At 36.6% G+C, this 27620-nt stretch overlaps 1 protein-coding gene across 1 annotated transcript in view; it reads left to right on the top strand.

Annotated features, from left to right (window-relative positions):
* The window catches only part of TDRD3 (tudor domain containing 3), a 200039-nt gene extending 173356 nt beyond the window's left edge, over positions 1-26683 (top strand). Inside the window, exons 13-14 of the mRNA XM_061133546.1 lie at positions 19108-19233; positions 26425-26683. Of these exons, the coding sequence (XP_060989529.1) occupies positions 19108-19224 (117 nt within the window). The 3' untranslated portion in view covers positions 19225-19233; positions 26425-26683. The remainder of the gene's footprint in view (positions 1-19107; positions 19234-26424) is intronic.
* Positions 26684-27620: the final 937 nt, after the last annotated feature.

Below are 27620 nucleotides of genomic sequence, written 5' to 3'. Positions count from 1 at the left end.
TTCTCTGTATCTGTGTGAAAGAGATATAAAAATTTAGACACCACCCAGGAGAATGGGAGAAGCTAACCAAGAATGTTTTTATTTTCACAGCAGGAGTTTTCTCTAACAGTTCATCCTCAATATCTAGTCTTAGTAGCTACAAGAAGAGTTTGTTAAGTTGGTGTACAAATGAGAAAAACTTTACATGTTTATTAAGCAGAAACTAACAAGTTAACCACTCAGTCGATTTTCAGTAGAGGTTCTCATTAGAAATCTGATATTTGAAATTCTGTACAGTCATTGTGATTACATTATTGCCTCAGGATCTCAGCAGAATTCAGCATTGGAAAGTGCCCCGAGAAGATGATTGTAAGCTCTTGCTAGTAACATTAGTATAATCCTAGGAATGTTAACAAAGTTTCAGCTCTTCTTGACTTTGTCTTCATGCCAGGTAGTAATACATTAAATAGATAACAATGTTAATTGGGTATTTGAGCATTCTAAGACACACTGATTCTGTGTGTGTTTGGGTGTGAACACATGCAAGCATGTGAGAGATATTGTTTTAAAAACCATGATAGTTACTAAAACATTCATTTAGAGTGGGTTATCTAAGTAAGGAGAGAAGAAAATAAGATAGAAAGTTTTAAAACTGCTGCTCAATCTCTCAAAACTTAATCTATTGACTGTTCTATCTCTTAACAGACCTATTTACAGAGAGAGACCTAACATGACCAGTTTTAAATAAGGAAAATATTTTCTAAATGCTCATCATAATTTTTGCGTGACAGAGAGTTGTCTAGCTATGGAATTATAAAACAAAATTCAAATATGAAACCAGTTAAGAACATATGCTGTTCACAATCAGAGTTAATTTCTAAGCTGCCATGAAATATTCTTGTTCTGCCATTGAAGTGAACAGCCCTTTTTCATTGCTTCTATCCCAAAATATTGATAAAGGTTTCTGAAAAAAACAGCATCAACTACTTATTTTCAACTTTTCCTAAGAGAGCTTAGGAATCTGTCTCTGTGTTTATGCCATGAAATGTGATGGCACTCATTAAACAGAAACGATACTGTGAGATTTACCAAATTATGAAATTGATGAACATCGCTTATTTAAAATGTATTATAGTCATAAGTTCTTATGTAAATTTAGGAACTTGCCAATTATATATACAAAACAAAATTATTTATATTCATCTAAGCCTCTGAGGAGAAATGTCTTGAAACATGCAATAGTTAATGTGAAGAGTCTTGTATGGAAATATTTGTATTTTTACAAATATTATTTGTAAAATATTATTTATAATATTTATTTGTATTCTTAAATTTGTGAATTTTACTGCATTATTATATTTTCCTTCTCATTAGTAGTATTTTCAGGAGAGTATCCATGTCTCTAGATACCAACTGGGGGGAACATTAAGTTGAATGAATTTTATAATGATAATTATTACAGTGAGCCTTCTGTATCCACAGGTTTCACCAACTGTGGATCAAAACTATTTGAAGAAACTTACAGAAAGTTCCTAAAAGCAAAACTTAACTTTGCTACATGCAGGCAACTATTCACATAGCATTTATATTGTAGTAGATAGTATAAGTACTCTATAGAGTTGATTTAAGGTCTACAGAAGGGTGTGTCAGTTTTATAAGGGACTTGAGCACTCATAGATTTTTATATGAAGAGGCAGTCCTGAACCAGTCCCCCATGGGTACTGAAGAACAAATGTACTGTATTTGGTAAGCTAGTAGGCTTTGTCTCAATAGGGAAGCTTGCCTCTGGGTTCATTTTATTCTACAAAGGGAAAATGAACATGTTGCTAATTGATCAGATTCTCAGCCTCACTTTTGTCTTACATTGGTATTAATGCCAATAATTGTAAAATCACTTTGTAAATGTAAAGTGCCACATAAAGTCTCATTTAGGCTTATGTGTTTTCAGTGTCTATAACTCACTAGGATAAGACAGTCAAATCACTTGACTCAAACCAGTAAAAGAAAAGCTGTGTTGCATATGGCATTATAAAGAATACACTTTACACTTATGAAGGAGTAATCAGAGCTAACTTTCAGTTCAGTTCAGTTGCTTAGTCATGTCCGACTCTTTGCAACCCCATGGATGCCAGGCTTCCCTGTCCATCACCAACTCCTGGAGCTTGCTCAGACTCATGTCCATCGAGTTGGTGATGCCATCCAACGATCTCATCCTCTGTCATCTCCTTCTCCTCCTGCCTTCAATCTTTCCTAGCTGCAGGGTCTTTTCTAACGAGTCAGTTCTTTGCAAAGTATTGGAGCTTCAGCTTCAGCATCAGTCCTTCAATGAATATTGGGACTGATTTCCTTTAGGACTATCTGGTTTGATCTTCTTGCAGTCCAAGGGACTCTCAAGAGTCTTCTCCAACACTACAGTTCAAAAACATCAATTCTTCAGCCCTCAGCTTTCTTTATGGTCCAAATCTCACATTCATGCATGCCTGCTGGAAAAACCACAGCTTTGACTATAAGCACCTTTGTCAGCAAAGTAATGTCTCTGCTTTTTAATATGCTGTCTAAGTTGGTCATAGCTTTTCTTCAAAGGAGCAAGCATTTTTTAATTTCATGGCTGCAGTCAGCATCTGCAGTAATTTTGGAGCCCCCAAAATAAAGTCTGTCACTGTTTCCATTGTTTCCTCATCTATTTGCCATGACGTGATGGGACTGGATGCCATGATCTTTGTTTTTTGAATGTTGAGTTTTAAGCCAGCTTTTTCACTCTCTTCTTTCACTTTCATCAAGAGGCTCTTTAGTTCCTCTTGGCTTTCTGCCATAAGGGTGGTGTCATCTGCATGTCTCCGGTTATTGATATTTCTCCCTAACTTTATGGAGTTAACTTTACTGAACACTTAGGTTGTACCCAGCATTATTCTAAGTTCTTTACTTAACACGTATTCATTTAAAGTATAGTAGCCGCTTGTTCATAGTGTAGCCATTACAAGGTAGTTCATCCTCTCACCGAGTCATTCATAGTAGGTGGGTAGTGCTCAGAGCAGATAGCATTGTGGATAATTTATGTTTTACAGTAAGAACTATAGCACCTAAATGATGTACATTCCTTTTGTTTTATTAATTTCATGATGTATTTAAAATGTAAATGAGACTTGATTTTGATCTATTTATATAAGCCTTTAAAAGTTTAACACACTCTCTCCTTTGTCCTCTGTGTCCACTGGGATATGTGGAAAGAGCATGGATTTTAGAGTACAGCCTAACTTGGGCAAGATACATAATCTTTTGATTGTCATAAAGAACAGAGTAGGTGCTCAATAAACATTTTGTTCATTGATTGATTGAAATGCCTGACATATAGGTTCTTAATTACTGTTGTTGCATTTCTCTCATTTTTCTTCAAGAATTTAGAACTAGCAGCCTCCCTTATTGTTCACGTCCTCAAAGTGATGAATTACTGACTGCAGCAGCAATTACTTACTGATCAGAACTTCCAAATCAGGAGTTGCATATCTGTCCCAAGCTGTTAAAAGGAAATTCACACTGCTTCCTTGCACCATATTTTTCTTCAAATTAATTTTTTTCCTTTTATGTTTTCTGTTAAAATTTTCTGTTTGAATATTAGTAGTATAATGAACTTTTGTCTTAAGAATCTTACCATGTAGCCCTAATATAAAAATCCACATGTCTTTTAAAGTAAACTAGTTTTCCTTATGAAGTATAAGAATTCAATCTTTTAAGCCAGTAGTGTTGACTGCAAAGTTATAAAAATTTCCATCATTTTCTTTCACACTTTTGAAATCCGGTGGTTTGTAACTGCCTTCATAAATCGGCAACTTGTGTCCCAGCTCTGACACAGAGCTTTTCAGCCTTTCCTGACGTCGGTGTACCTGCTGCTTGACATTGACAAGATTCTTATCAAAACTGGGGTTTTGCATAAATTAGTGTTTAACCCTGGACAGGTTTTTCCTCCTCATTTCAGTGCAGCTTTTAAGAGACCATCTTGCTCTTATGCATAGATGATGAAAGTGAAATTTGACTATTATATCACACATTTTATACTCTTGAGGGAGTACCATAAACTTTTTACTAGTCTCATTGATTTTTTATTAAGTCTTAATTAGTAATCCTCAGTTTTACCAATTCTTGTACAATATATTAATAGACATCATCACTGATACCCTACTATTCTTTCCTTCTCATCCAGAGGATCTATTTGCCTTACTCTTTTACTTTAATAGGCAGCTTACGTTGTATGTGGGGAAGAAAGTGAGAGGAAGGGGAAGGAGTTTCAAGTTGCCTAAAGGAGTACACTTTAAATAATCTTATGAATTTAGCATTTAAAAAAAAATTATTTTAAATTTAGAATTTTTTGATTGTTTTATCTTAATGCTTTCCAGAAGGTACATACTGAGCTTTGTGGGTAATTTGTGTTTTACAGGAAGAACTGAAGCACCTAAGTGATACTACATCAATTTTGCTTATGATATATTTAAAATGTAAATAAGATGGAAAGCACTTGATTTGGTCTATTTGTATCAGCACTTGATTTTGATCTATTTCTTGGTATTTAAAATATGCAAAAAGATCTTTTGACTCTGTAATGTGGAGACTTTATACCTACCTAATTTGTTCTTACCATCATTGTTTCAGCCATGGTTGAATGGAGAAGGAGAAACAACTTCATTCTTGAACTAGAGGGATATTTTCATATTTGGTAGAAACAAACATTTATTATGCTTTTAATTTGGGTCTAATGATGAGCAGATTACCCTCCAAGAGTATATTATCAGTTCCCCTAGCCTCTGTTGAACATCTCAAATGTTTCGGGTGTGAAATGGCATGTGACTAGAAACATGGTTTCCAAATTTCAATAAACCTAGAAATAGTATTATTATAGCAAAACAGGGCTGTGACAGTAGAATCCACCTGCAATGCAGGAGACTAGGGTTTGATCCCTGGTTCGGGAAGATCCCCTGGAGAAGGGAATGACTACCCACTTCAGTATTCTTGCCTGGAGAATTCCATGAACAAAGGAGCCTAGTGGGCTACAATCCATGGGGTCTCAAAAAGTCAGACACGACTGAGCAACTAACACTTTTCACTTTCATGATATGTTTAGTAGCCTTAATTAAATCAGGTGATATATACTGACTAATTTTTCTTTACCTAAGTTCATGGAAATGTTTGCCACTGAATTATTCTTGGAAAATATCTTTGTGATGCCTTTTTCGTTCTTCAACAATCAAAATGATGGTTCATCCAAAATGATTGAGAAAATAAGCTAAGCTTGGATGGAAAATGATTTCCTTTTTTTCTTTTCTTTAAAAAAAAGCTGACTTTTTAAAAAAAGCTGACTCTCATTTACTGAACATTTTGAAATCTTAACATGAGGGGGAAAAGCTCACAAATTCAAGCACACTAAGAGTAATTTATACTTAGTTATAGCAAGGTTATTATGTTTTATTTTACCAACTTAATGAAATAAATTAGAATGAATGATAAGAGAATGTGAAGATTGAAGTCCCTTCTATACGAAACCTGCATATAATTGGAATTATACACCAGGTACTATATATAAGCCTAGACTTGTGTTAGCTGATTTAATAACTACAGGGACCCTATGATATAATTATTCAGATCAGTTCAGTTCAGTCGCTCAGTCGTGTCCGACTCCTTGCGACCCTATGAATCATAGCACGCCAGGCCTCCCTGTCCATCACCAACTCCCGGAGTTAACTCAAACTCATGTCCATCAAGTCAGTGATGCCATCCAGCCATCTCATCCTCTGTCGTCCCCTTCTCCTCCTGCCCCCAATCCCTCTCAGCATCAAGGTCTTTTCCAGTGAATCAACTCTTCACATGAGGTGGCCAAAGTATTGGAGTTTCAGCTTCAGCATCAGTCCTTCCAGTGAACACCCAGGACTGATTTTCTTTAGGATGGACTGGGTGGATCTCCTTGCAGTCCAAGGGACTCTCAAGAGTCTTCTCCAACACCACAGTTCAAAAGCATCAATTTTTCAGCGCTCAGCTTTCTTCACAGTCCAACTCTCACATCCATACGTGACCACTGGAAAAACCATAGCTTTGACTAGATGAACCTTTGTTAGCAAAGTAGTGTCTCTGCTTTTTTAATATGCTATCTAGGTTGGTCATAACTTCCCTTCCAAGGAGTAAGCGTCTTAATTTCATGGCTGCAATCACCATCTGCAGTGATTTTGGAGCCCAAAAAATAAAGTCAGCCACTGTTTCCACTGTTTCCCCATCTATTTCCCATAAAGTGATGGGACCAGATGCCATGATCTTAGTTTTCTGAATGTTGAGCTGTAAGCCAACTTTTTCACTCTCCTCTTTCACTTTCATCAAGAGGCTTTTTAGTTCCTCTTCACTTTCTGCCATAAGAGTGGTGTCATCTGCATATCTGAGGTTGTTGATATTTCTCCCGGTAATCTTGATTCCAGCCTGTGCTTCTTCCAGCCCAGTGTTTCTCATGATGTACTCTGCATATAAGTGAAATAAGCAGGGTGACAATATACAGCCTTGATGGACTCCTTTTCCTATTTGGAACCAGTCCAACCATGGACTGTTGTTCCATGTCCAGTTCTAACTGTTGCTTCCTGACCTGCATACAGGTTTCTCAAGAGGAAGGTCAGGTGGTCTGGTATTCCCATCTCTTTCAGAATTTTCCAGTTTATTGTGATCCACACAGTCAAAGGCTTTGGCATAGTCAATAAAGCAGAAATAGATATTTTTCTGGAACTCTTTTGCTTTTTTGATGATCCAGCGGATGTTGGCAATTTGATCTCTGGTTCCTCTGCCTTTTCTAAAACCAGCTTGAACATCTGGAAGTTCACAGTTCACATATTGCTGAAGCCCGGCTTGGAGAATTTTGAGCATTACTTTACTAGCGTGTGAGATGAGTGCAATTGTGCGGTAGTTTGAACATTCTTTGGAATTGCCTTTCTTTGGGATTGGAATGAAACCTGACCTTTTACAGTCCTGTGGCCACTGCTGAGTTTTCTAAATTTGCTGGCATATTGAGTGCAGCACTTTCCAGCATCATCTTTCAGGATTTGAAATAGCTCAACTGGAATTCCGTCACCTCCACTAGCTTTGTTTGTAGTAATGCTTCCTAAGGCCCACTTGACTTCACATTCCAGGATGTCTGGCTCTAGGTGAGTGATCACACCATCATGATTATCTGGGTCATGAAGATCTTTTTTGTATAGTTCTTCTGTGTATTCTTGCCACCTCTTCTTAATACCTTCTGCTTCTGTTAGGTCCCTGCCATTTCTGTCCTTTATTGAACCCATCTTTGCATGAAATGTTCCCTTGGTATCTCTAATTTTCTTGAAGCGATCTCTAGTCTTTCCCATTCTGTTGTTTTCCTCTCTTTCTTTGCATTGATCACTGAGGAAGGCTTTCTTAATATTCCCATTTTACACACATGAAAAACTACAAATCCAAGTTCAGAGCTATTAAGAAACTTGTGTAAAATCTTTGGGCTGGTTGACATTGTAGCACATGATTTATGCTTTACCTGTAAAAGGAGATAAATGATACGAACCTACTTGAAGGTTTTTGTATAATGTATGCAAAAATTTATCGTAGCAGTGTTTGTACTCAATATGTGATATATACCATTTTGATAAAGTATCTTTCAGTCATTTAGTTCATTCAGTCTTTTTTTTTTTTTTCATTTATTTTTATTAGGTGGAGGCTAGTTATTTTACAGTATTGTAGTGGTTTTTGCCATACATTGACATGAATCAGCCATGGATTTACATGTGTTCCCCATCCCGACCCCCCCTCCGGCCTTCCTCTCCATCCCATCCCCCTGGGTCTTCCCAGTGCACCAGCCCTGAGCACTTGTCTCATGCATCCAACCTGGGCTGGTGATCTGTTTCACCCTTGATAGTATACTTGTTTCAGTGCTGTTCTCTCAGAACATCCCACCCTCCCCTTCTCCCACAGAGTCTAAAAGTCTGTTCTGTACATCTGTGTCTCTTTTTCTGTTTTGCATATAGGGGTATCGTTACCATTCTTTTAAATTCCATATATATGCGTTAGTATACTATATTGGTGTTTATCTTTCTGGCTTACTTCACTCTGTATAATGGGCTTCAGTTTTATCCATCTCATTAGAGCTGATTCAAATGAATTCTTTTTAATGGCTGAGTAATATTCCATAGTGTATATGTATCATAGCTCCTTTATCTATTCGTCTGCTGATGGGCATCTAGGTTGCTTTCATGTCCTGGCTATTATAAACAGTGCTGTGATGAACATTGGGGTACACGTGTCTCTTTCAGATCTGGTTTCCTCAGTGTGTATGCCCAGGAGTGGGATTGCTGGGTCATGTGTCTTAATTCTCACAAATTTAGAAAATTTTAAATTGTGAAGCAAAGATGTATACGGAAGACGTATCAGCTAGTATCTCTCAAGGGGTTAGAAAATATTTTACAAAGGGTATTAAAAGAAAAAGAACCAACCTATTCCTTTAACCCACATTTCTATTCCAGAAAGAGCTTAATCTTGTAATGTGATTCTCTTTTTAGCTTCTAAAATTCACTGGAATCTAGTTACAGGCTTAAAATGTATTTTAGCCACCCATGTACCTTTTAGGTGGTAGTCCTCCAGTTTCCACTATGTAAAGGAAGAAAAAGAAACACTGGCAAATTACCAAGGTAACTTTTCAGAGAAACGGACTTAATATTAGATAGTCATTCAGAACACACCAGTGATAACACTGGGTCAAAGCAGTATCTTTCAGTAGTGCATAGGCTTCAGTTCCAGTCAAATTTAAAGAAAATAGTTCCCTTCAAATATATGACGAAATAGACCTGGGCGTGGGTTGTAGACATTTTGCTTGATGACAAATGCAGTATGAGCAAGCAGTAATCAAGTAGCCGCAAAAAACATTGAAGCAGGGTCAGATTGCACTAATGATTTTTTGGAGTTAGCTCTTCATGGGAAATAGTATTATGTTCCAAGCAGACCTTACTTGCAATATTATTCTGAATACTAAGTTATATAGAATAGTAAATATTAAAATGTATGAAGATGATCAAGATGATGGGAAATTCAGGAAATAATGGCATTTGACAAATAATTCCAAGAACTTAGTCTTTTGATTTTAGAAAATAGAAAGGTATAGTACTTGTTTTAAAATAATTTTAAATCTTTCATGTAGCAAAGGAAATAGACTTAACTAGAAAGCCCAGGTAGTTTATACTTTCTAGAGAAGGAAACAGGCTGTTTGAGAACGCCTGAGCATCCTTCACCAGCAGTTTGAAGCAGACAGGACCACCTCACCAACTGCGTGTGATGTGAGGGGATGAATTTTGTACCTCAAAGATGAGATCATTGACTCCTGGGGCACCTCACATTGCTAAAGCTATGGCTTTTATTAACTAGCCTGATAACTGGTAAGGACTCTTAAGCATCTGTTATCTTTATGCTCACTGAAAAAAAGTAATTTTAGTTCATTATGTAAATATTGTTAATATGGGTTGCTGGGTATATATGGATTTAAATGTAAAGATGATGTTTGTTACTTTGTAATCTTACAGATAACTGGTGTAAGTTTCAAATTTTTTATTCTTTTCCTATCAATCTTACATTCCGTAACTTTCACTGAGAGGGTGAAAACATTGGCAAATGATTTTATTTTTATACTGTTTGGTATTGCAACTTTTTTCCATACATAAAGCATGTCAAATCATCTTCCTTTCCTACTCCAACACAATATTTTTTGATGGCAAAGATCTGGCCTGTATTTTATCAATTTGACATGGAGATTTTTTTCCCCCTATTTCTGTTTCTTTAGTCTGTATTACAGGTCATTGAAGCACACCATAACTTTTTGTCTTGAGTAGTCAGTTACCTAGAAGGTACTGGGCTGACTGCTGTGGGATAAAAGGGAATCTGGCATTATGATGTGGTAATTACAGGCTTCTCTGCTGGTTCAGATGATAAAGGATATGCCTGCAATCCAGGAGACTCAGATTTGATCCCTGGATTGGGATGATCCCCTGGAGAAGGGCATGGCAATCCACTCCAGTATTTTTGCCTGGAGAACTCCATGGACAGAGGAGCCTGGGAGGCTACAGTCCCTGGGGTCACAAAGAGTTGGACATGACTGAGCAACTGACACTACCAATTAATTACTGTTAGAAAAAAAATTAGTTAATCCATTCTTAAAGTATGTTATATTAGCTGCCAGTTTAAGATGTAAAAATGATAAATTCTGAGGGACTGAAATGATTAACCATTTGTGATTAGTGCTCATAAGTTTTAACTATAAAATATTCTAAAACATATTTGCTCAATTAGCATATTTGGAAAAGGACTTTACTTTTGCAAGAATAATTTATAGGCATTGTCTTGAAAACATATCACCAGAAATAGATAGGCATTTTTCGTTATTAATCATCATTACTATACGTCTACTTTTTAAATAGTGTTCTAACTGGTTTCTTTTTATGGCATTTGATAAAATTTTAAGGATATGGTATTGATATTTAAAGCAAGATGTTCAAAGAAGTTAATCATGTTAGTTTATTTCTAGCTTTTTTTAAAGCACTCATATTTTATGTGAATAGTGTCTTTAACTTTTAATTGATCATTTTTAGCAATGTGTCTTTGCTAATTTCCTCCTTCTCTTTGTTCTATTTGCCCTTTTAATCTATAATTAAGAAAGAAAAAGACCTCTTCCTAAAAGAAAAAACAGAGTTAACAATGGAATGATTTATACTGTGAAAACACTACTATAGGTATTTTGTAAATCTCTGAAGAAATGAAACGCAGGCAGGTGACAGGAGTCTCCCTGCATTGGCGCTTTCATTTTCTACAATGACTTCACTTTCCTTATCTGACCAAAGCAATTTTAGAAATACTTTTACAAAAATCTTTCTGATTTTTAGCAAAATCTGTGTCTTGATTGTTTAATTGAAGTGGGCATGTATATATAATTGTCAGTGAATTACTTAATTCCAAATAATAGATAACATAGATGGTTTACTTGCTAAACTCTTTATAGGTATTATATCATGTAATTCTCCTTGTAAACTTGTGAGTTGATTACTGTTGTCTGTGTGAGAAAACTGAGATATAGAGAAATAGAGTAATATAGGTGGTGGAGTCTAAACTCAGATCTGACCTAAGAGACTGAGGTCTTAAATACCAAAGCCAATGTTAAAGTATCTCAAGGAAATCTGGGTAGATTGGCATATTTTGAAGCAGAAATAGGCTTCCTACCCTGACTTCTGGACAAGCTTTTGGAGTCTATTTAACCTTTAGCTTTAGAAGAGGAAATGAGTTGGAGAGAGGTATACTGCTGCTGCTGCTGCTAAGTCGCTTCAGTCATGTCCGACTCTATGCGACCCCATAGACGGCAGCCCACTAGGCTCCCCCATCCCTGGGATTCTCCAGACAAGAACACTGGAGTAGGTTGCCATTTCCTTCTCCAATGCATGAAAGTGAAAAGTGAAAGTGAAGTTGCTCAGTTGTGTCTGACTCTTAGCGACCCCATGGACTGCAGCCTACCAGGCTTCTCTGGGATTTTCCAGGCAAGAGTACTGGAGTGGGGTGCCATTGCCTTCTCCGGAGAGAGGTATACATTTATACAAATTATATATTCATTCTTTGGATTTCACTATAGCATTTTAACAAAAATGCTGGCCATTAAGCGATGTTTATACTAGCCTAAGGGCAGAAGCCATCTATTTATTTTAAATTAATCTTAAGCTAGCAATTAGGAAAAAATAAGCAAAACTATATGAAGCAGTGTAAAACAAACACTATGTGATGCCATGGCAAGAGCTTTGCAGCAGACAGCCCAGGGATCTTACTGAAGCATGGCCACTTACGTGACTTTGGGTAAGTTACTTCTAAGCCTTGGTGTTTTCATCTGTAGAGAGATTGTTGTTGTTCAGTTGCTAAGTCATGTCTGACTCTTTGTGACCCCATGGACTGCAGCATGCCAGGCTTCCATGTCCTTCACCATCTCCTGGTGTTTGCTCAAACTCATGTCCATTGAATTGTTGATGCCATCCAGCCACCTTGTCCTCTGTCATCCCCTTCTTCTCCCGCCTTCAATCTTTCCCAGCACCAGGGTCTTTTCCAATGAGTTAGCTCTTTGCATCAGGTGGCCAAAGTATTGGAGCTTCAGATGGGATTAAGTATTTCAAAGCATTGTTGCAAGGATTAAATGAGATAAAATGCCAGGCATATAGTAGAACAATCATTCACTCCCCTTTTTCTATTCCAAGTTTTAAATAAAATTGGATGTATTTTTGAATGGAAGAGTATCTATATTTCTGTATCGAACTTGAAGTTTGCTAAGGGGTTAACATGTTTCTTCCTCTTTTTTTGGTACTATATTCTCCTAGTTGAAATATGGATGCAGCCTTTTGATATTGAGTTGCATTTTCTTGAGTGTGTAAGCAGCCAGAAATAGCTTATCTAATTTGTATTAAAAGATAGAAGATCTTAATGATGTTAGAAGAAAAACAATAGTGATTAGTATTATACTTGCTTTGCATGCATGTATGCACAATCATGTCCAACTCTTTGCAACCTCACGGACTGTAGCCCGCCAGGCTCCTCTGTCCATAGAATTCTCTAGGCAAAAATACTGGAGTGGGTTGCCGTTTTCTCTTCCAGAGGATCTTTCTATTATCATTTAAACATCCAGTTTTCTTCCATGTTGAAATTTAATTGCCTTATTTAGGTAGTACTTTAGTTGGCAGAATATAGAATAAAACCCTTAAGCTAAATAATCAGATGATTTCCTGATATCTAATAGAATCATCAATAGTTCTTATATAATTCTTATGTATCTTTAGAGAATATACTCTTTTCTAAAAAGAGAATGTCAGAACACAGTGAAATGTCTTGGCGTTATCCTGAAATTCTACATGATATAGGAATGAAAACATTATATTATGTCAGCCATGTATCTAAGACCAGTTGGTTAGTTAACTAGGCTTTGAATCAGATTTTGGGTTTTGTTTGAATGAGTGTGCTTTTTTTTCCTGCCATGAAATGTTTGGTTAAAATAAATTATTACTGGACATGGTATATTAAAGAGGTGATCTTAGAACTGCTCTGAGGGAAAAAGAGATTTATGATTCTGCATTATACTTAATTCTAAAATGTTTTCTTATTTCACTCAAAGCTTCAAAAACAAATAAATTAGTTTATTATAAAATTTGCTTATTTTGCTTCTATATAGTGAAGACTGAGATTGTTTTTTTCCGTTTAGGTATAGAAGGTGAGTTTGTATTGTCAAATGAGAAATTTGATTCATGGACGTTTAGATTTTCTCTGTGATAACATCCTAAGGACTCTGAAGTGAGTCGGAGACCAATGTTCCCCTTCCTTTTCTTTCACTAGCTCATTTTCTTATACTAATCAAGTTGTTCAACCTAGTGTACAACAGAAGGTGAAGTTGGGTTTTTAGTTTCTGTGCTTTAGTTTTACAGAACTTGGAAGGACTAAAGAAGAGAAAGCCAGGGAGATACTGCTTGCATACATGTTTTAAAAGACCTACTGTAACCTGATCCATCAATTTTTTTGGAATTCATATGAAATTTCACTTGAAAGTAGAGTGCCCTATTTACCCCAGAAATGATGATGGCAAAAAAATGGCAGTTTTTAAAATTTAAATCTGCTCAACTAGATTATCCCTAAATCCTCTTCCAATTCTGACATTGGCTGTCTGTGTTTCTTGCCCTCATTGCAGGACTATAAATCAGAAGACCCACGTTTTAACTCAGGTTATCTAATCAGGTTATGCTAATTATTTGAGCAAATAATAGCTCCTTAGTTATTTGGACTAACTGTCCTTTACATAAACTCTCTGTTTTGTAGTCTGTGGTTCCAGACTACTACAGACCCAGTTTATTTTGTGCTGGAGTTATAAATATTGAATTGGAATATATTTTTTAAACAAGAATAATTGGTAAATAAGGGTCATTGGTAATGATAATATAAGGCTTCTGTAGGCACAACTGTTATCCATAATCTTTAATCACTATTCAATTTTAAGTTACTCTAATAGAATATTAGTATAATTGATCTAAAATAGATTACTTAAAATAGTTTAAGTTCTACTTTTGGAATCCATTACATGATTTTTTGTTTTTGTTTTTGAATGGGGCAGAAGTACTTTATTTAAATACTAGGACTAAAAAGTAAAATCAAAGGTCAAAATTTTCCAGTGGAAACCAAGAAGAAATGTTATGAATACCCAAGGTATAATCAAAATTAAACACAACCTTGAGCCAATTCAGAAAGCTCAGTAATCTTCAAAGTGATTTTCATACATTAATTAATCCTCATGGCATCCCAAGGATGAAAGAAATTTAATTCTCATATTCTAGTTACTGATAACCACAGGAAGAGTCTGAATGGATTTAGATGAGCTGTTTTAATAAGGCAGGTCAACAAATATTTCATCAAATATTAAGGATCTACCACATCAGCTATGTATGAGTCACAAAGTATCCCACTGAGGCGGCCTACTTTAAAGCTTTTTTTTTTTTTTTTAATTTTAAAGACTTTATTTTTTAGAGGAGTTTTAGACTCCCAACACAACTGTGAGAAGGTACAGGATTTGCCATATACTTTTCATCTCCACACATGCTTTGCCTTTCCCAGTTATCAACATCCCCCACTAGAGGAGTACATTTGGTACAACTGATAGACCTACATTGACTCAATAGTTTCCAGAGTCTTTAGTTTACCTTGGGGTTCATTCATGGTGTACACTGTATAGGTTTGCACAAATGTATAGTGACTTGTATCTACCATCACATTATCATAAAGAATAGTTTCACTGCCCAGAAAATCTGTGCTGTGTGTATTCATCCCTCCATCCCCACAACCCTTGGCAACCAGTGATGTTTTTACTGTCTCTTTTAATTTTGCCTTTATTACGTGATGTTTTGGGAAAGCAGGTTTGTCTTTAAAATTACTGTTTGATTAGGTTTTTTATTAAAATTAGTTTCTAAAAACTAACTACATAAGCTAACTAGACAGGTAAAGGTAGTCTAGAAATTCATAAAGTAGTTCATATGTGAATCACTCAAGGAGACATGTACTTATTAATATTGCAGTTCGAAAGACAAAACCAAATGTCTATATATTTTTTAAATAAATTTCTTATTAAAGAAAAAAATATTTCAGTGTTCAAGATGCTCAGAGTCCAGGGATTATTTTTGAGGCTACCTGGTATATATTTCATAAGCTGACTTGTGTTTTTGTGAGTGCTGTACAAATTGTTAAAATGAACAGACTAGAAAATTTTTTATTAAATTACACACAAAATAGCTATTAGAGGTGACTATTAGTTAAGTTTTTTTTTGTGAAGAGAATTGCTATCCCTGTTCCTTACCCCCCACCATTAATCAAGAATCATTTTCTCATAATAAAGTCATGGCTGTGTGAAAATGCTGAAGAAATGGTAATCTAAGATAAGGCAATTCAGTAAGTTAATATGAACATGTTTCTGAAGCAAAAGAAAACAAAGTATTGTCAGCAAATAGAGCTCTCATCACAGAAGTTCCATAAAGGCAGCTTTTAGGCATTAGAGACAGAGGCAGAAGAAATATCAAAAAGAAAAAGGGAAAGGGTGGCAAACCCAAACTTCCTGAGTTTCATAGTTATTTTCCAGGCTACCCTGGCACTTAGGCGTAGGAAGTTTCCTCCTTCTTTGCCTAGCCCAGGGTTTCTCAACTGTTGATGTTAGGACTGGTGGATTCTTTGTTGCATGGGCTGTCCCATGCATTACAGGATATTTAGAATAGCCTCTACCTATTAGACCTAGTAACAGCTCCCCCAGCCCTACCCCTTCAGCTTATAACAACCAAAAATGCCTCTAGAGCCTCTAACTGCCAGTAGCGCCCCTCAGGTACAGCAACCAAAAGTGTTTCTAGACATTGGCTTCCCACCCCCACTCCCCTGGTGGAGTAGGGGAATCACTGCCAGTCGAGATCTGAGAGTTCAGGACCACCACCTTCTGGAGAATACTGGTTTATATGCTTAGCTGCACAGACCTTAATTTGTGGCACAGAGAACCTGACCTGTATTTATTTGTGTTTCACATCGCCTACTGAAGTATGTTCCAGGTTGCAAGTAACTGATTTAAAATGAACTTTTCTAACCCAGCTCATTTATAAACCAGGAAATAATGTATTTGCCTATATTCTCACTTGAGATGTAGTTTGTGCTAGTAAAAGACTAAAAATGATACACAGGAAGGATGTAGTTGTGACCCATCAAGCATGTTTTATAGGTGAAGTTGTGTATCTCATTTTTGCATTGGTGCTCTGACTCTTTTTTTCCTTTCAGAATATCAGTTCATTCATGTTGGTGTCACAATGACTATTGCATTATGTATCTTTTCATTAAAAGGCGTAATCTTCAGCAGTTTAAATATTGGCATAAGAAGAGGGTACATTTTGAATATTAAGTATTTTAAGACCAGGTAAATCTGATAGCATGGCTCAGGTGAGCAAAAATGTAAGTCCCAATAAAATGGCTCTAAATCTCAAAAGCTTCAGTGAGGATGACAATTTTTATGAAAATTGTCGCCATTCTTTTAAAGACCTTGTCTGAGTCAGAAATAAAATGGTCCTGCTCTGGGCTCTTCCTCTAGTGAGCTCTGTGACTTGGCAGAATCACCTCTCTGAGTTTTGAGATTTTCATGTCTGTCAAGTCTAGGGGGACAGACCAGATAGCTTTCCAAGAATGTACCAGCTCAAAACAGTGTCAGATTTTTTTTTCAAATATTCATGAACTATGAAATTAAATTTTTTTTTTTAGTTTTAAAGCTGTACAGACTAGTGAAACTAAAATAAAAGAAGATAAAGTTATAAATTTCATCCAAAGAAACTGATCTATTAAATTGATCTGTGTGTTATATGGAAACAATTGCTCATTAAGTGCTAAAAATTACTAGCTCTAGACTATATGAAGTGATTTTTGTGGGTAACCAGGTTTTCCCCAACTGCTCTGTGGGAGGAATATTTAAAAGGTATAAAAGCAAGATTGTGCCTTTGATGAAAACTGAGAACCAAGCTATCAGAATCTATTTTATTTTTTGCTTCCTTTTTATATAAAATGATTGTGAAGACATCAAATAATATGAAAGAAATCCCATGGTTGGCCATCTCTATAAAATCATTTAATTGACTCTGGCTAGTATAGTCTGAGAATCTTTTAAACAATAGAGACAGTTTTTCAAATAGCAGCACCATATTTATTACATAAATCTGGCTCACTCTGCAAATGTAGTGTCCTACCTTTAACACTGTATGTTACTGATAAACTATATACATTTTTAGACCTAACCAGTTCTACAGTTCTGGATGTGGAGAATAATAATATTCCATTCTAATTCCTGAAACAATTACTTTACCTTCTACAGCAGCAAATATATTTTCATCCTTCTCAGTTAATATGCAGAGCTTCACATGTCATATGTCATAAAAATAAATAGTTTCTTTTCAAATTTAGCTATAATATTTGAAAATAATCATTCAGAGCAGTGACCGTATTAATAAAAAATAATTCTCCCATGAACACTTTAATTTTCCTAAGTGTGTTTTAATTGCTTTACTAAATTATAAATGTTTATCTAATGCTTCTAGCCATTTTGAGGTTGATTATTAATGAAAGGGGCATAGAGGATGGAAAACTAATCTGGAAGTTTGTCTGTAAAATGTTGTTATTGAGTTAGTTATGCCAGATATATTGTCAGATTTATTTATTCTCTTATTTAGGTGATGATAGCGCCTTAAGGGTGATCATTAATTTTTGGCTCTTGGTTTATTTCTTTTACATGCAGACCAAGACTTAAAGTAGCCGTGTCTGAATCAAAACTCAGATTTACCTTTGAAATATTAGGGCAAAATTACAAAGCTTTCCAGGACTTCAGTGTCCTATATATAAAATGGAAAAATGGTTCTTAAGAATACTGTGGAGAATGCCTGTTAATGAGGGATTTGTTCATGCCAAGTATTAAATATCATTTATAAATAATAGGATTTGGTCAAATTATCTTAGCATCTTTCTGCTTGCATCAAGTAAAATTGCAATAGTTTGATCTGTAAAAATTAAAGAATAGAACTCAGTCTTTAATGTAACTCCATTTGGTTTTAGGGTCAAAGGAAAGTTATCCTTGGGGATGGATGATTCAGTGATAAAGTAAGGAGGAGGATGAAGTAATAGCATAAATTTCCTAAATCATGCAAATTATTGTGCTCAGATAATTCAGAGAGCCATTTTTTCTGTCTCTCTCCAAAAGGAACATACTTTATAGTTGCATTAATTTAAAACACTAAAATAACAGGTGGCAGCACTCAGTAAGAAACCAGTGTGACTTTTGGCTTCATTTCTGTTGCTGCTAAGTCCTTTTCAAATATTGTAATTAACTTTACTGTTTCTGCTGTTTATTTTGCCTATCTTAATTTATCCATGCTATTCCTTGAGCTGCTAGTTCTCTACCCTTAGTAAGAAAGAAGAGGAGAAGAAAACAGTTTGTGTCTTATTGTGGTGATTGCTATGTCTCGCATGACGCTTTCTTTCTACATAAATTATATTTCTCTCTTCATTCCAATCCATTATTTTTTCCTGTCTCTAGATATAAGGTTCTTAATGATGCTGAACCTTTCATCAGATGAGGACTAACAGCTGGTGAATGTTCTCTGGCTCCTCAATCCCTTTTCCATATCTTGCCAAAATCCCCTTCCATGATAAATGCCCAGAAGCCCAAATATTCAATTAAAATTGTATTATAATGTTGCTTTTCTGTGTTTTCACCACATCATGTCAAGTCATTTGAGGAGATAACCATAATATTATGTGGAAATAGTTTCCTTTTCTAGATTAAATTTGATTCTGATGTTACCACTATAAATTTCATTCTTCTATTAACAACAACCAAAAGTTTTTACAGTGTCCTTGCCTTCTTTTTCCTCTTTCCCCTGCCGCCCTTTATTATAAAAGTTGACAAATGTAAATCCCAGGGCAGCTTAATAGGGTATAGCAAAATGGAGACCGTAAAATGTATTTAATGTAGGAAACATGGAAGTGTTTTGAACATGTTAAATCACTACTCTTTGCAAACAGGAGGAAGAAGGCACCTATGACCAGACTCTTGAGTTCCGTAGAGGAGGTGACGGCCAGCCAAGACGATCCACTCGACCAACTCAGCAGTTCTACCAGCCTCCCCGGGCTCGGAACTAATGCGACAAGGTACACTTGACATTGTGAGAAGCTTTCCATGTACAGAAAGATGCTATTTGTGTTAAATATATAAGCACAGTTATTAATATTTCATGATAACATACTGGCATGCTTCATTTTATTGTGCTTCTCCTGATTACACTTCACAGATATTTGCATTTTTTACAAATTGGAAGTTTCTGGCAACACAGTGTCAGGGAAGTCTACCAGTGCCATTTTTTCTAACAGCATTTGCTCCCTTTCTTTCTGTCTTTATGTCACATTTTGATAATCCTTACAATATTTCAAACTTCGTCATTGTTATATTTGTTATGGTGATCTGTGATCAGTCATCTTTGATCTTAGTATTGCAAAATGAGTATGATTCACTGAAGGTTCAGATGATGGTTAATAGTTTTTAACAATAAAGTATTTTTAATTAAGGTATGTACATTGGTTCTTAGACATAATGCTATTGCACACTCAGTAGATAGCAGTTTAGTGTGAATAAAACTTTTATATGCACTGGGAAACCAAAAACTTAGTGTGACTTGCTTTGGTACAATATTCACTTTATTGTGGTAGTCTGGAACCAAACCCTCAATATCTTGAGGTTTGTCTGTAATAGAAGAAAACTGATATTTTAAAAACTACTTTCAGTTATAAAGTATTTAAGATAATACCATAGATACAAACTACTTTTCCTCCAGACCTTTCCCCACAAACGCTATCCTTAATCCCCTTTTTTCTCTATACCTACTCTTTTCTATCGAAGGTGATGACAATCAGTGAAATGACTATAGGTTTGAAAGCAGGAAAAAGATAAAAGAAAACAAAGAACCAGATAATTTTCAACCTAGATAACTGAGTTTATTTTTTGTTGTTTAATTAATTTCCATACTTTTTAAGAAAGAGAAGGTGTTTCGTATATATCTTTAGGAATTCAGTGAAGACAACCTTACTGCTTATTGAGATGTAATTTAGGAGCCTTATGCTATCAATCCAGATTCTTTCATCCTAGAGTTTCAGAAAGAAGGTTACTATCTGAAAATCATCTTCAGTAAGAAGAAAGATATAACAAAGAAGTCAGCAAATTATGGGACCAATCTAAGGCATTTCATTTTGATGAACAGAGACCTTGTTTCTTAGTATGTTCTTAGAAGGAATACTTTTGTCATCTTTGATAACATTTCTATTTTTTCCTTATGCCAGGACTTTTGAATATTTCTTTTAATACTTAGAGTTTTCACATTACAGCTTTTGCTGTATATCAAATACCCTCTTTTAGACTTTATATCTTTTTTCTTAGTCTCTTCTCAGTAGCAAGACTACTGAGAATTTTTAAGAAATTTTTCCCAATCCCTTCTTTCAGCTGTTCATTCTGACAAAGCTGTTATCCACCTTGTGTGTGTCCCCTACTCAGTGACTATCTCAGTTCCTCACAGCAGCCAAGACTGTTTAGCACTGGAAATGCAGCTAGCCTGAATTGAGATGTGCTGTAAATAAAGAATGGATACCATATTTCAAAGACTTAGTTTGAAAAAAACTCAGTAACTTTTATTGATTATATGTCAGAATGATAATATTTTAATAGATTAGGCTAAATAAAAAGTTACTACAATCAATTTTACCTGTTTAATTTTACTTTTTAATGTGGCTACTAGAAAATTAAAAATCACATATGTCTCACATTATATTTCTGGACACCATTGTTCCAGGATCTTCTGCAGCTTCCCAAAGCTCTTTCATTGGTTCAAAATTAGTTGTGTCATCCTAAGTGAAGAAATGTTTTCTTATACTTTCTAGCCCTTTCCTCCTTATGTAATAGTTTGCCTGGAGCAGAAGCCTAATGCTGTTTGACTTCTGATTTACCCCAGTGAGCTAGGATAGGACTTTTTCCCTTTTATTATTGGTTTTTCTTTGCACTTATTAAAAGACTGTCAAGTAGACAGACGTGTCCATGGTATCACAGAAGAGCTGCTTCTTGACTTTGGGCATTTTTCTGTAGCATGCGAGAACTGACTAAAGCAGAATCAAAGTATACGTAAGGACTTCAGCAGCTTTACATTGTGCACAGTCAAGCATCCACTTTTAAAATAAGCTCAATGTGCTTATAATTAAATCTTATTTAAGGTAAATGAAAACTGAGACTTCCCTGTTGGCTTTCCAGTGTCTTCTGAACTGTTTAAAACAGGTTTTAAAATGTGGCCAAAGGTTTTCAACCCCCCCCCCGCCCCCCCCCCCCCCCCCCCCCCGCCAATTGCTGTAGGACAGGAGATGCAGGACTCCAGAACACTTCAAGGATGCCTGGGGCTGTTGAAAGCAGGGCGGAGTAGAGAGATGTGAGAGTGAGGAAGGGTGCAGCCAGATGGTAGAACTCTTAAGTCCTCTGGGCCCTTCTTTAGTGTCTTTCTTGTTTTCTACATTCAGTTCAGTTCAGTTCAGTTGCTCAATCATGTCCAAGACTCCAGCCAAGACTCTTTGTGACCCCATGGACTGTAGCACGCCAGCCCTCCCTGTCCATCACCATCTCCCAGAGTTTACTCAAACTCATGTCCACTGAGTCAGTAATGCCATCCAACCATCTCATCCTCTGTCATCCCCTTCTCCTCCTGCCTTCAATCTTTCCTAGCATCAGGATCTTTTCCAGTGAGTCACCTCTTCCCATCAGGTGGCCAGATTACTGGAGTTTCAGCTTCAGCATCAGTCCTTCCAGTGAATATTCAGGACTGATCTCCCTTAGGATGGACTGGTTGGATCTCCTTGCAGTCCAAGAGACTCTCAAGAGTCTTCTCCAACACCACAGTTCAAAAGCATCAATTCTTCAGCTCTCAGCTTTCTTTATAGCCCAACTCTCACATCCATACATGACCACTGGAAAAACCATAGCTTTGACTCGACGGACCTTTATTGGCAAAATAACGTCTCTACTTTTTAATATGCTAAGTTGGTCATAACTTTTCTTCCAAGGAGTAAGCGTCTTTTAATTTCATGGCTGCAGTCATCATCTGCAGTGATTTTGGAGCCCCCCAAAATAAAGTATGTCACTGTTTCCACTGTTTCCCCATCTATTATCTATGAAGTGATGGGACCAGATGCCATGACCTTAGTTTTCTAAATGTTGAGTTTTAAGCCAACTTTTTTACTTTCCTCTTTCACTTTCATCAAGAGGCTCTTTAGTTCCTCTTTACTTTCTGCCATAAGGGTGGTGTCATCTGCGTATCTGAGGTTATTGATATTTCTCCCTGCAGTCTTGATTCCAGCTTGTGCTTCCTCCAGCCAAGCATTTCTCATGATGTACTCTGCATATAAGTGAAATAAGCAGGGTGACAGTATACAGCCTTGACGGACTCCTTTTCCTATTTGGAACCAGTCTGTTGTTCCATGTCCAGTTCTAACTGTTGCTTCCTGACCTGCCTACAGATTTCTCAAGAGGCAGGTCAGGTGGTCTGGTATCCTTATCTCTTTAAGAATTTTCCAGAGTTTGTTGTGGTCCACACAGTGAAAGGCTTTCACATAGTCAATAAAGCAGAAGTAGATGTTTTTCTGGAACTCTCTTGCTTTTTTGATGATCCTACGGATGTTGGCAATTTGATCTCTGGTTCCTCTGCCTTTTCTAAATCAAGCTTGAACATCTGGAAGTTCACAGTTCACATACTGTTGAATCCTGGCTTGGAGAATTTTGAGCATTACTTTATTAGTGTGTGAGATGAGTGCAATTGTGTGGTAGTTTGAGCATTCTTTGGCATTGCCTTTCTTTGGGATTGGCATGAAAACTGACCTTTTCCATTACCTTTTCCTAATGTTTTCTACATTAGGGCTCCATCAAAAATTTCCTTTGAAAAAGAGTACACTGCTTAAAAGTAAATTATGAATGGTAGCCCTGTGGTAATCATGGCTTATTTGTATCAGAATATACAATGCAGACTGTTCCTTGTCAACTAAAGCATTACAATCTTAGTGGTTCTTTATGTACCGTGAGTTAAAACTCCAATCTTTCCCAGATGCTTGTTTTGGATTGTACTGTTGACATGGAAACTCCTCACAGTAAGAAAATTAATTTTGGCAGAGAACAGTCCCATAATGATATCACTAAAAAAGCCTTAGTGCAAAATGTATCCTAAAAATTAATTAATTAAGCAGGACACATGTGATCTTAGTTGAAAAACTTTATTTATTCATTTTTTAAAATTTATTTTTCTTTATTGAAGGATAATTACTTTACAGAATTTTGTTGTTTTCTGTCAAACCTCAGCATGTATTGGCCATAGGTATACATACATCCCCTCCCTTTTGAACCCCCCTCCCATCTCCCTCCCCATCCCACCCCTCTAGGTTGATACAAAGCCCCTGTTTGAGTTCCCTGAGACACACAGCAGATTCCCATTGGGTATATTTACATGTGGTAATGTAAGTTTTCATGTTGCACTTTGTTCAGACATATGTTGTAAAAGATTATGAAGTAGAATTAAGTATACTCTCTTTGAATGGGAAGTTCAGCGACAAGGATTATACTTTTTGCTTTTGTCACACAACTGAATATATTATTCTCTTCTGCAGTGAAAAGATAGTTTATTATTTCCTCATTCCTAGTTTCCATTTAACTTAACCATTTAAAAACAAGATATATATTGTATCCAATCATTTGACTGGACTTCCAGCAAATATAAACATGAACCTTTTATCACTTTTTTATTTTAAAGTTCATAGTTGTTTTTCTTTTTATGTTTTGAGAACTTTGCTAGATGATGAATGACATAGTAGCTGCTCAGTAAATGTTTTTTAAGTCAGTATATTTTGATAAAGTTGTTTATGTGTAATTTACATATTCTTCGGTTGTCCTAAGGAGTTTTTTTACAAGTCTTCTACACCAGCCCCCACCCCCAACACATTCACATACTTCCCCAGAGGTGGAAAGGGAGTTGGATTCTGTTTGAGCCTGGTACTGACAATATCAGTGATTAGCAAAAGCACGAGATACCTGTGAGTTAAGACTCAGTGAGAGGAGGAGGTCTCAAGAGAGCAACATGGGAAATAGGCCTAGGTCTGAGAAAAAGTGGTGACAAGTTAGATACAAGCCCTGAGGGAGGAGAGGGCCCAAACCTCTGTTATCTGGACTTGTCATTATTACAGACAACTTAGAAGTAAGAGCAGTTATGGATAAGGTGTCCATAGTTCTTTAACCAGTGAGAGGGACTAATCTATGTGCATTTGAAAAGGTTTCTGACATGATTGGTGCTTAGAAATTAGATACCAGTTAGTAGGGCAGGGCTTAGAGATTTTTTTTTTAAGTAGAGTTGGTTTAGTTTTCTTTTGCAATACTTTGGCCACCTGGTGCAAAGAGCTGACTCATTTGATTGAAGGCGGGAGGAGAAGGGGATGACAGAGGATGAGATGGTTGGATGGCATCACCTACTTGATGGACATGAGTTTGGGTAAACTCTGGGAGTTGGTGATGGACAGGGAGGCCTGGCATGCTGCAGTCCATGGGGTCACAAAATATTCGGACACAACTGAGCAACTGAACTGAACTGATTTAGTTTTATAGATGAATTTTAAAGCTTCACTTTCATGGTGGGGTAGAGACCTCTGAAGATAATCTAAAAGCTGAGTAAGATTTGAAGAAGGGAAGAGGCAGTGGCTACAAGAGAGTGCGTGAACCAAAACAGCGTTGCTGGTGGTGGCAGAAGAGTATCACTTTAGACTCATTGAGAGTTTGACCTTGATGTGTTCAGTGCTATCATGAACTTCTAAATAAGAATAATATGATCAAAATTAAGCTTAAGAAATACTGCTGTTGAATATAGGGTGGATTAAGCACCAGAAGGGAAAGAATCTAGGAAGCTATTGCATTGGTCTAGCTGAAGAGTAGTTACAGCTTCGAGTTCCACTGTGAAAAGAGAGAAATGGCAGACCTGTGTAGACTTTGTTTGACACATCAGAGGAGGTTCCTTACTGCCATGGAGGTTAAGGCTCAGTATGTAGAGTGGTTTAGTAAATGGTGACTCACTTTTAATTTCACTTCTAGTTCCTTTGATGAAAGAATAGTCTTCATAGTTTTACATATTAACCAAAACCTTGAAACTGATCACTAAGCATAGTTGTTTAGTCGTCCGACTCTTTTGTGACCCCATAGACTGTAGCCCTCGAGGCACCTCTGTCCATGAGATTCTGGAGTTGGTTGCCACTTCCCTCTGCATGGGATCTTCCTGACCCAGGGATTGAACCCATGTCTTCTGCATTGCAGGTGGATTCTTTAGTGCTGAGCACCAGGGAAGCCCCTTTGAAACCAATAGCTAAGCATGTATTACTATATAAATATCATGACCTTGTTTATTTTCTAAGGTCCAGGTTTTAACACCATTTTTAGCTAGCAAAAGATGTATTTTTAGATGGCTTTCTGTGTGTTTGGTTTTTTTTTTGGACAATCTAGACCAGCATCCTTTTGCAAATTTTTTCAAATCAAGGTCAGGGAAGTGGTCACTATAAAGATAGATGTTATAGAACCCCATGAAGCCAGCAGGATAGGCATCATGTGAGGATAATAGTACCCAAATCTCTATTTTCTAATCAGGAGACTGTTTACCTCAGAGGATTTTTGAGCTGTTTGCATGCAGCCATGGGAATGCTTCCCGTCCCGGCCCACCCGGTTTCTCTCATTCTTGAGGCTGAAACAGAATTGGAGCAAACAGGTCTTCTCTCACCACCTCTCAGCCTTTTCTGTTGTCACTGCCCAGAGCGTTTCTGCTAGAGTGGTGTCTGATAAGGTGGGGAGCTGACGGGAGGCAACAGGCGTAGGTGAATTACCTGTGAGACTGAACCAGCTCAGAGAGGTTCATAGGGGAAGTGGAGGTGTGTAGGGTGGGGGTAGATGCGATTCAGTGGCAGACTGCATCTTTTTTAGGTCACACTCTGTTAAACTCTTCTCAGTTAATCCAGATTCCTGAAGCAACGTGCTAGCAATAAAGGAACTAACAGTGACAGAGATGTACTTTAAAATTTTCTAGAAGGAAAAATTATTTTTAAAGACTTTGCTTGTTGTTTATGTACTGATTTATAGATTATGTTTATGTTTATAAATTAGCAGTGTCCAGTTTTCTCTGCTGTGATCTATTGATATTTGTATAAACACTTCACAGTTACAGGTAAGTTTCAGCACTGTATGTATGAGGAAGCCAAGTTGAGGTGCCAATTTCACTGTCTTCTTCTCTTCTTAAATAGAGTCTTTATGAAGAAAGGAGCTGTTGACTGAACCATCCTGGTCAGAACCTGTTGATAGACCTCCTGCTTTCCCTTCGGAGTAAGATGGAGACATGGTGGATATTATTATTTGGAGAACTAAAAGGCAGATTTTAGGGGAAAAAAATTCAACCCACATAAAGAATGGGGAAAAAAATACAAAGTTAAATAAAGCAAATAACTTTTACAAGTGGAAGAATTTTTTCTTCTGCCATCAATAAAACCAATGCACTATTAAATACATTGTTTTGCTATATGTTTTATTTGCTGAATGTTATTTTTCTTGTTCATCTGGTATTAACCCCATACTAATTGCCTTGTGTAGAATGGCAATTACAGCATACTGAAGCCCCACTGTAATTACAGAATAAACTGACTGACACAGTTTGCCACATTTCTTAACAAAATAACTTGAAGCCAAATAGCAGTTCTTAGTATGTTAACACTGCTAAATATGACAGCAAAAAAATATTCAAAACTTGGATATGTTGTTTTAGCACTCTATTAATGTAATTCAATCAAAAAACAGGCATTCCCTTCCTTATAAAATGTGTAGTGGATCTTTTAAGATGCATCTGGTTGCAGATTACAGAAAACCCAGCTCAAACTGGTTAAACACTAAAGTGCTGGCTTATTTCACTTACCAGAAGCACATTAAGTTTCCGTTGGTTTAATTCAGTGACTCAGAGTTGTCATGAAAGATCCTGATCCTTATTCTTTTCATCTCATTTCTGCTTTCTGTGACATAAGCTTCATTCTTCAGCTCCGTATGACCCCAGGACAACTACAACTTCCTGAGCTGTTCAGTGCAGGAATGGGGTCCCTTCCAGAAGTGCACTCAGAAGAGAAAACAAGCTTTCCCTCTTAGGCTGCATTTACCTGTGTTGTGTGACTTTTTAGCCTTTGAACCAGAAACTTCAGCAAGGGTCCGTGGGTGAGTTTAGGCCTGATTCAAGTGGGGGCAATCTGCTTTCCTGAAAGCATATTCAATCTGAGGCAGAGGATATATATGTGAAAGTCAGGGTGCTTGCCAAAATGAAAGTGAGACGGATTGGCAGAAGCAATCAGTCTTCATTATAGAGAACCAATATATCTGAGCTATAGATTCTTAATAGGACAAAAATAATAGCCTCATAGTCTCAGTCTTATGAAGTCAGAAGTGAATGGTTAAAAAATAA

This window comes from Dama dama, chromosome 30 (genome assembly GCF_033118175.1).
Source record: "Dama dama isolate Ldn47 chromosome 30, ASM3311817v1, whole genome shotgun sequence".
Classification (NCBI taxonomy): domain Eukaryota; kingdom Metazoa; phylum Chordata; class Mammalia; order Artiodactyla; family Cervidae; genus Dama; species Dama dama.
This window is presented reverse-complemented; position numbering and strand designations above follow the sequence as displayed.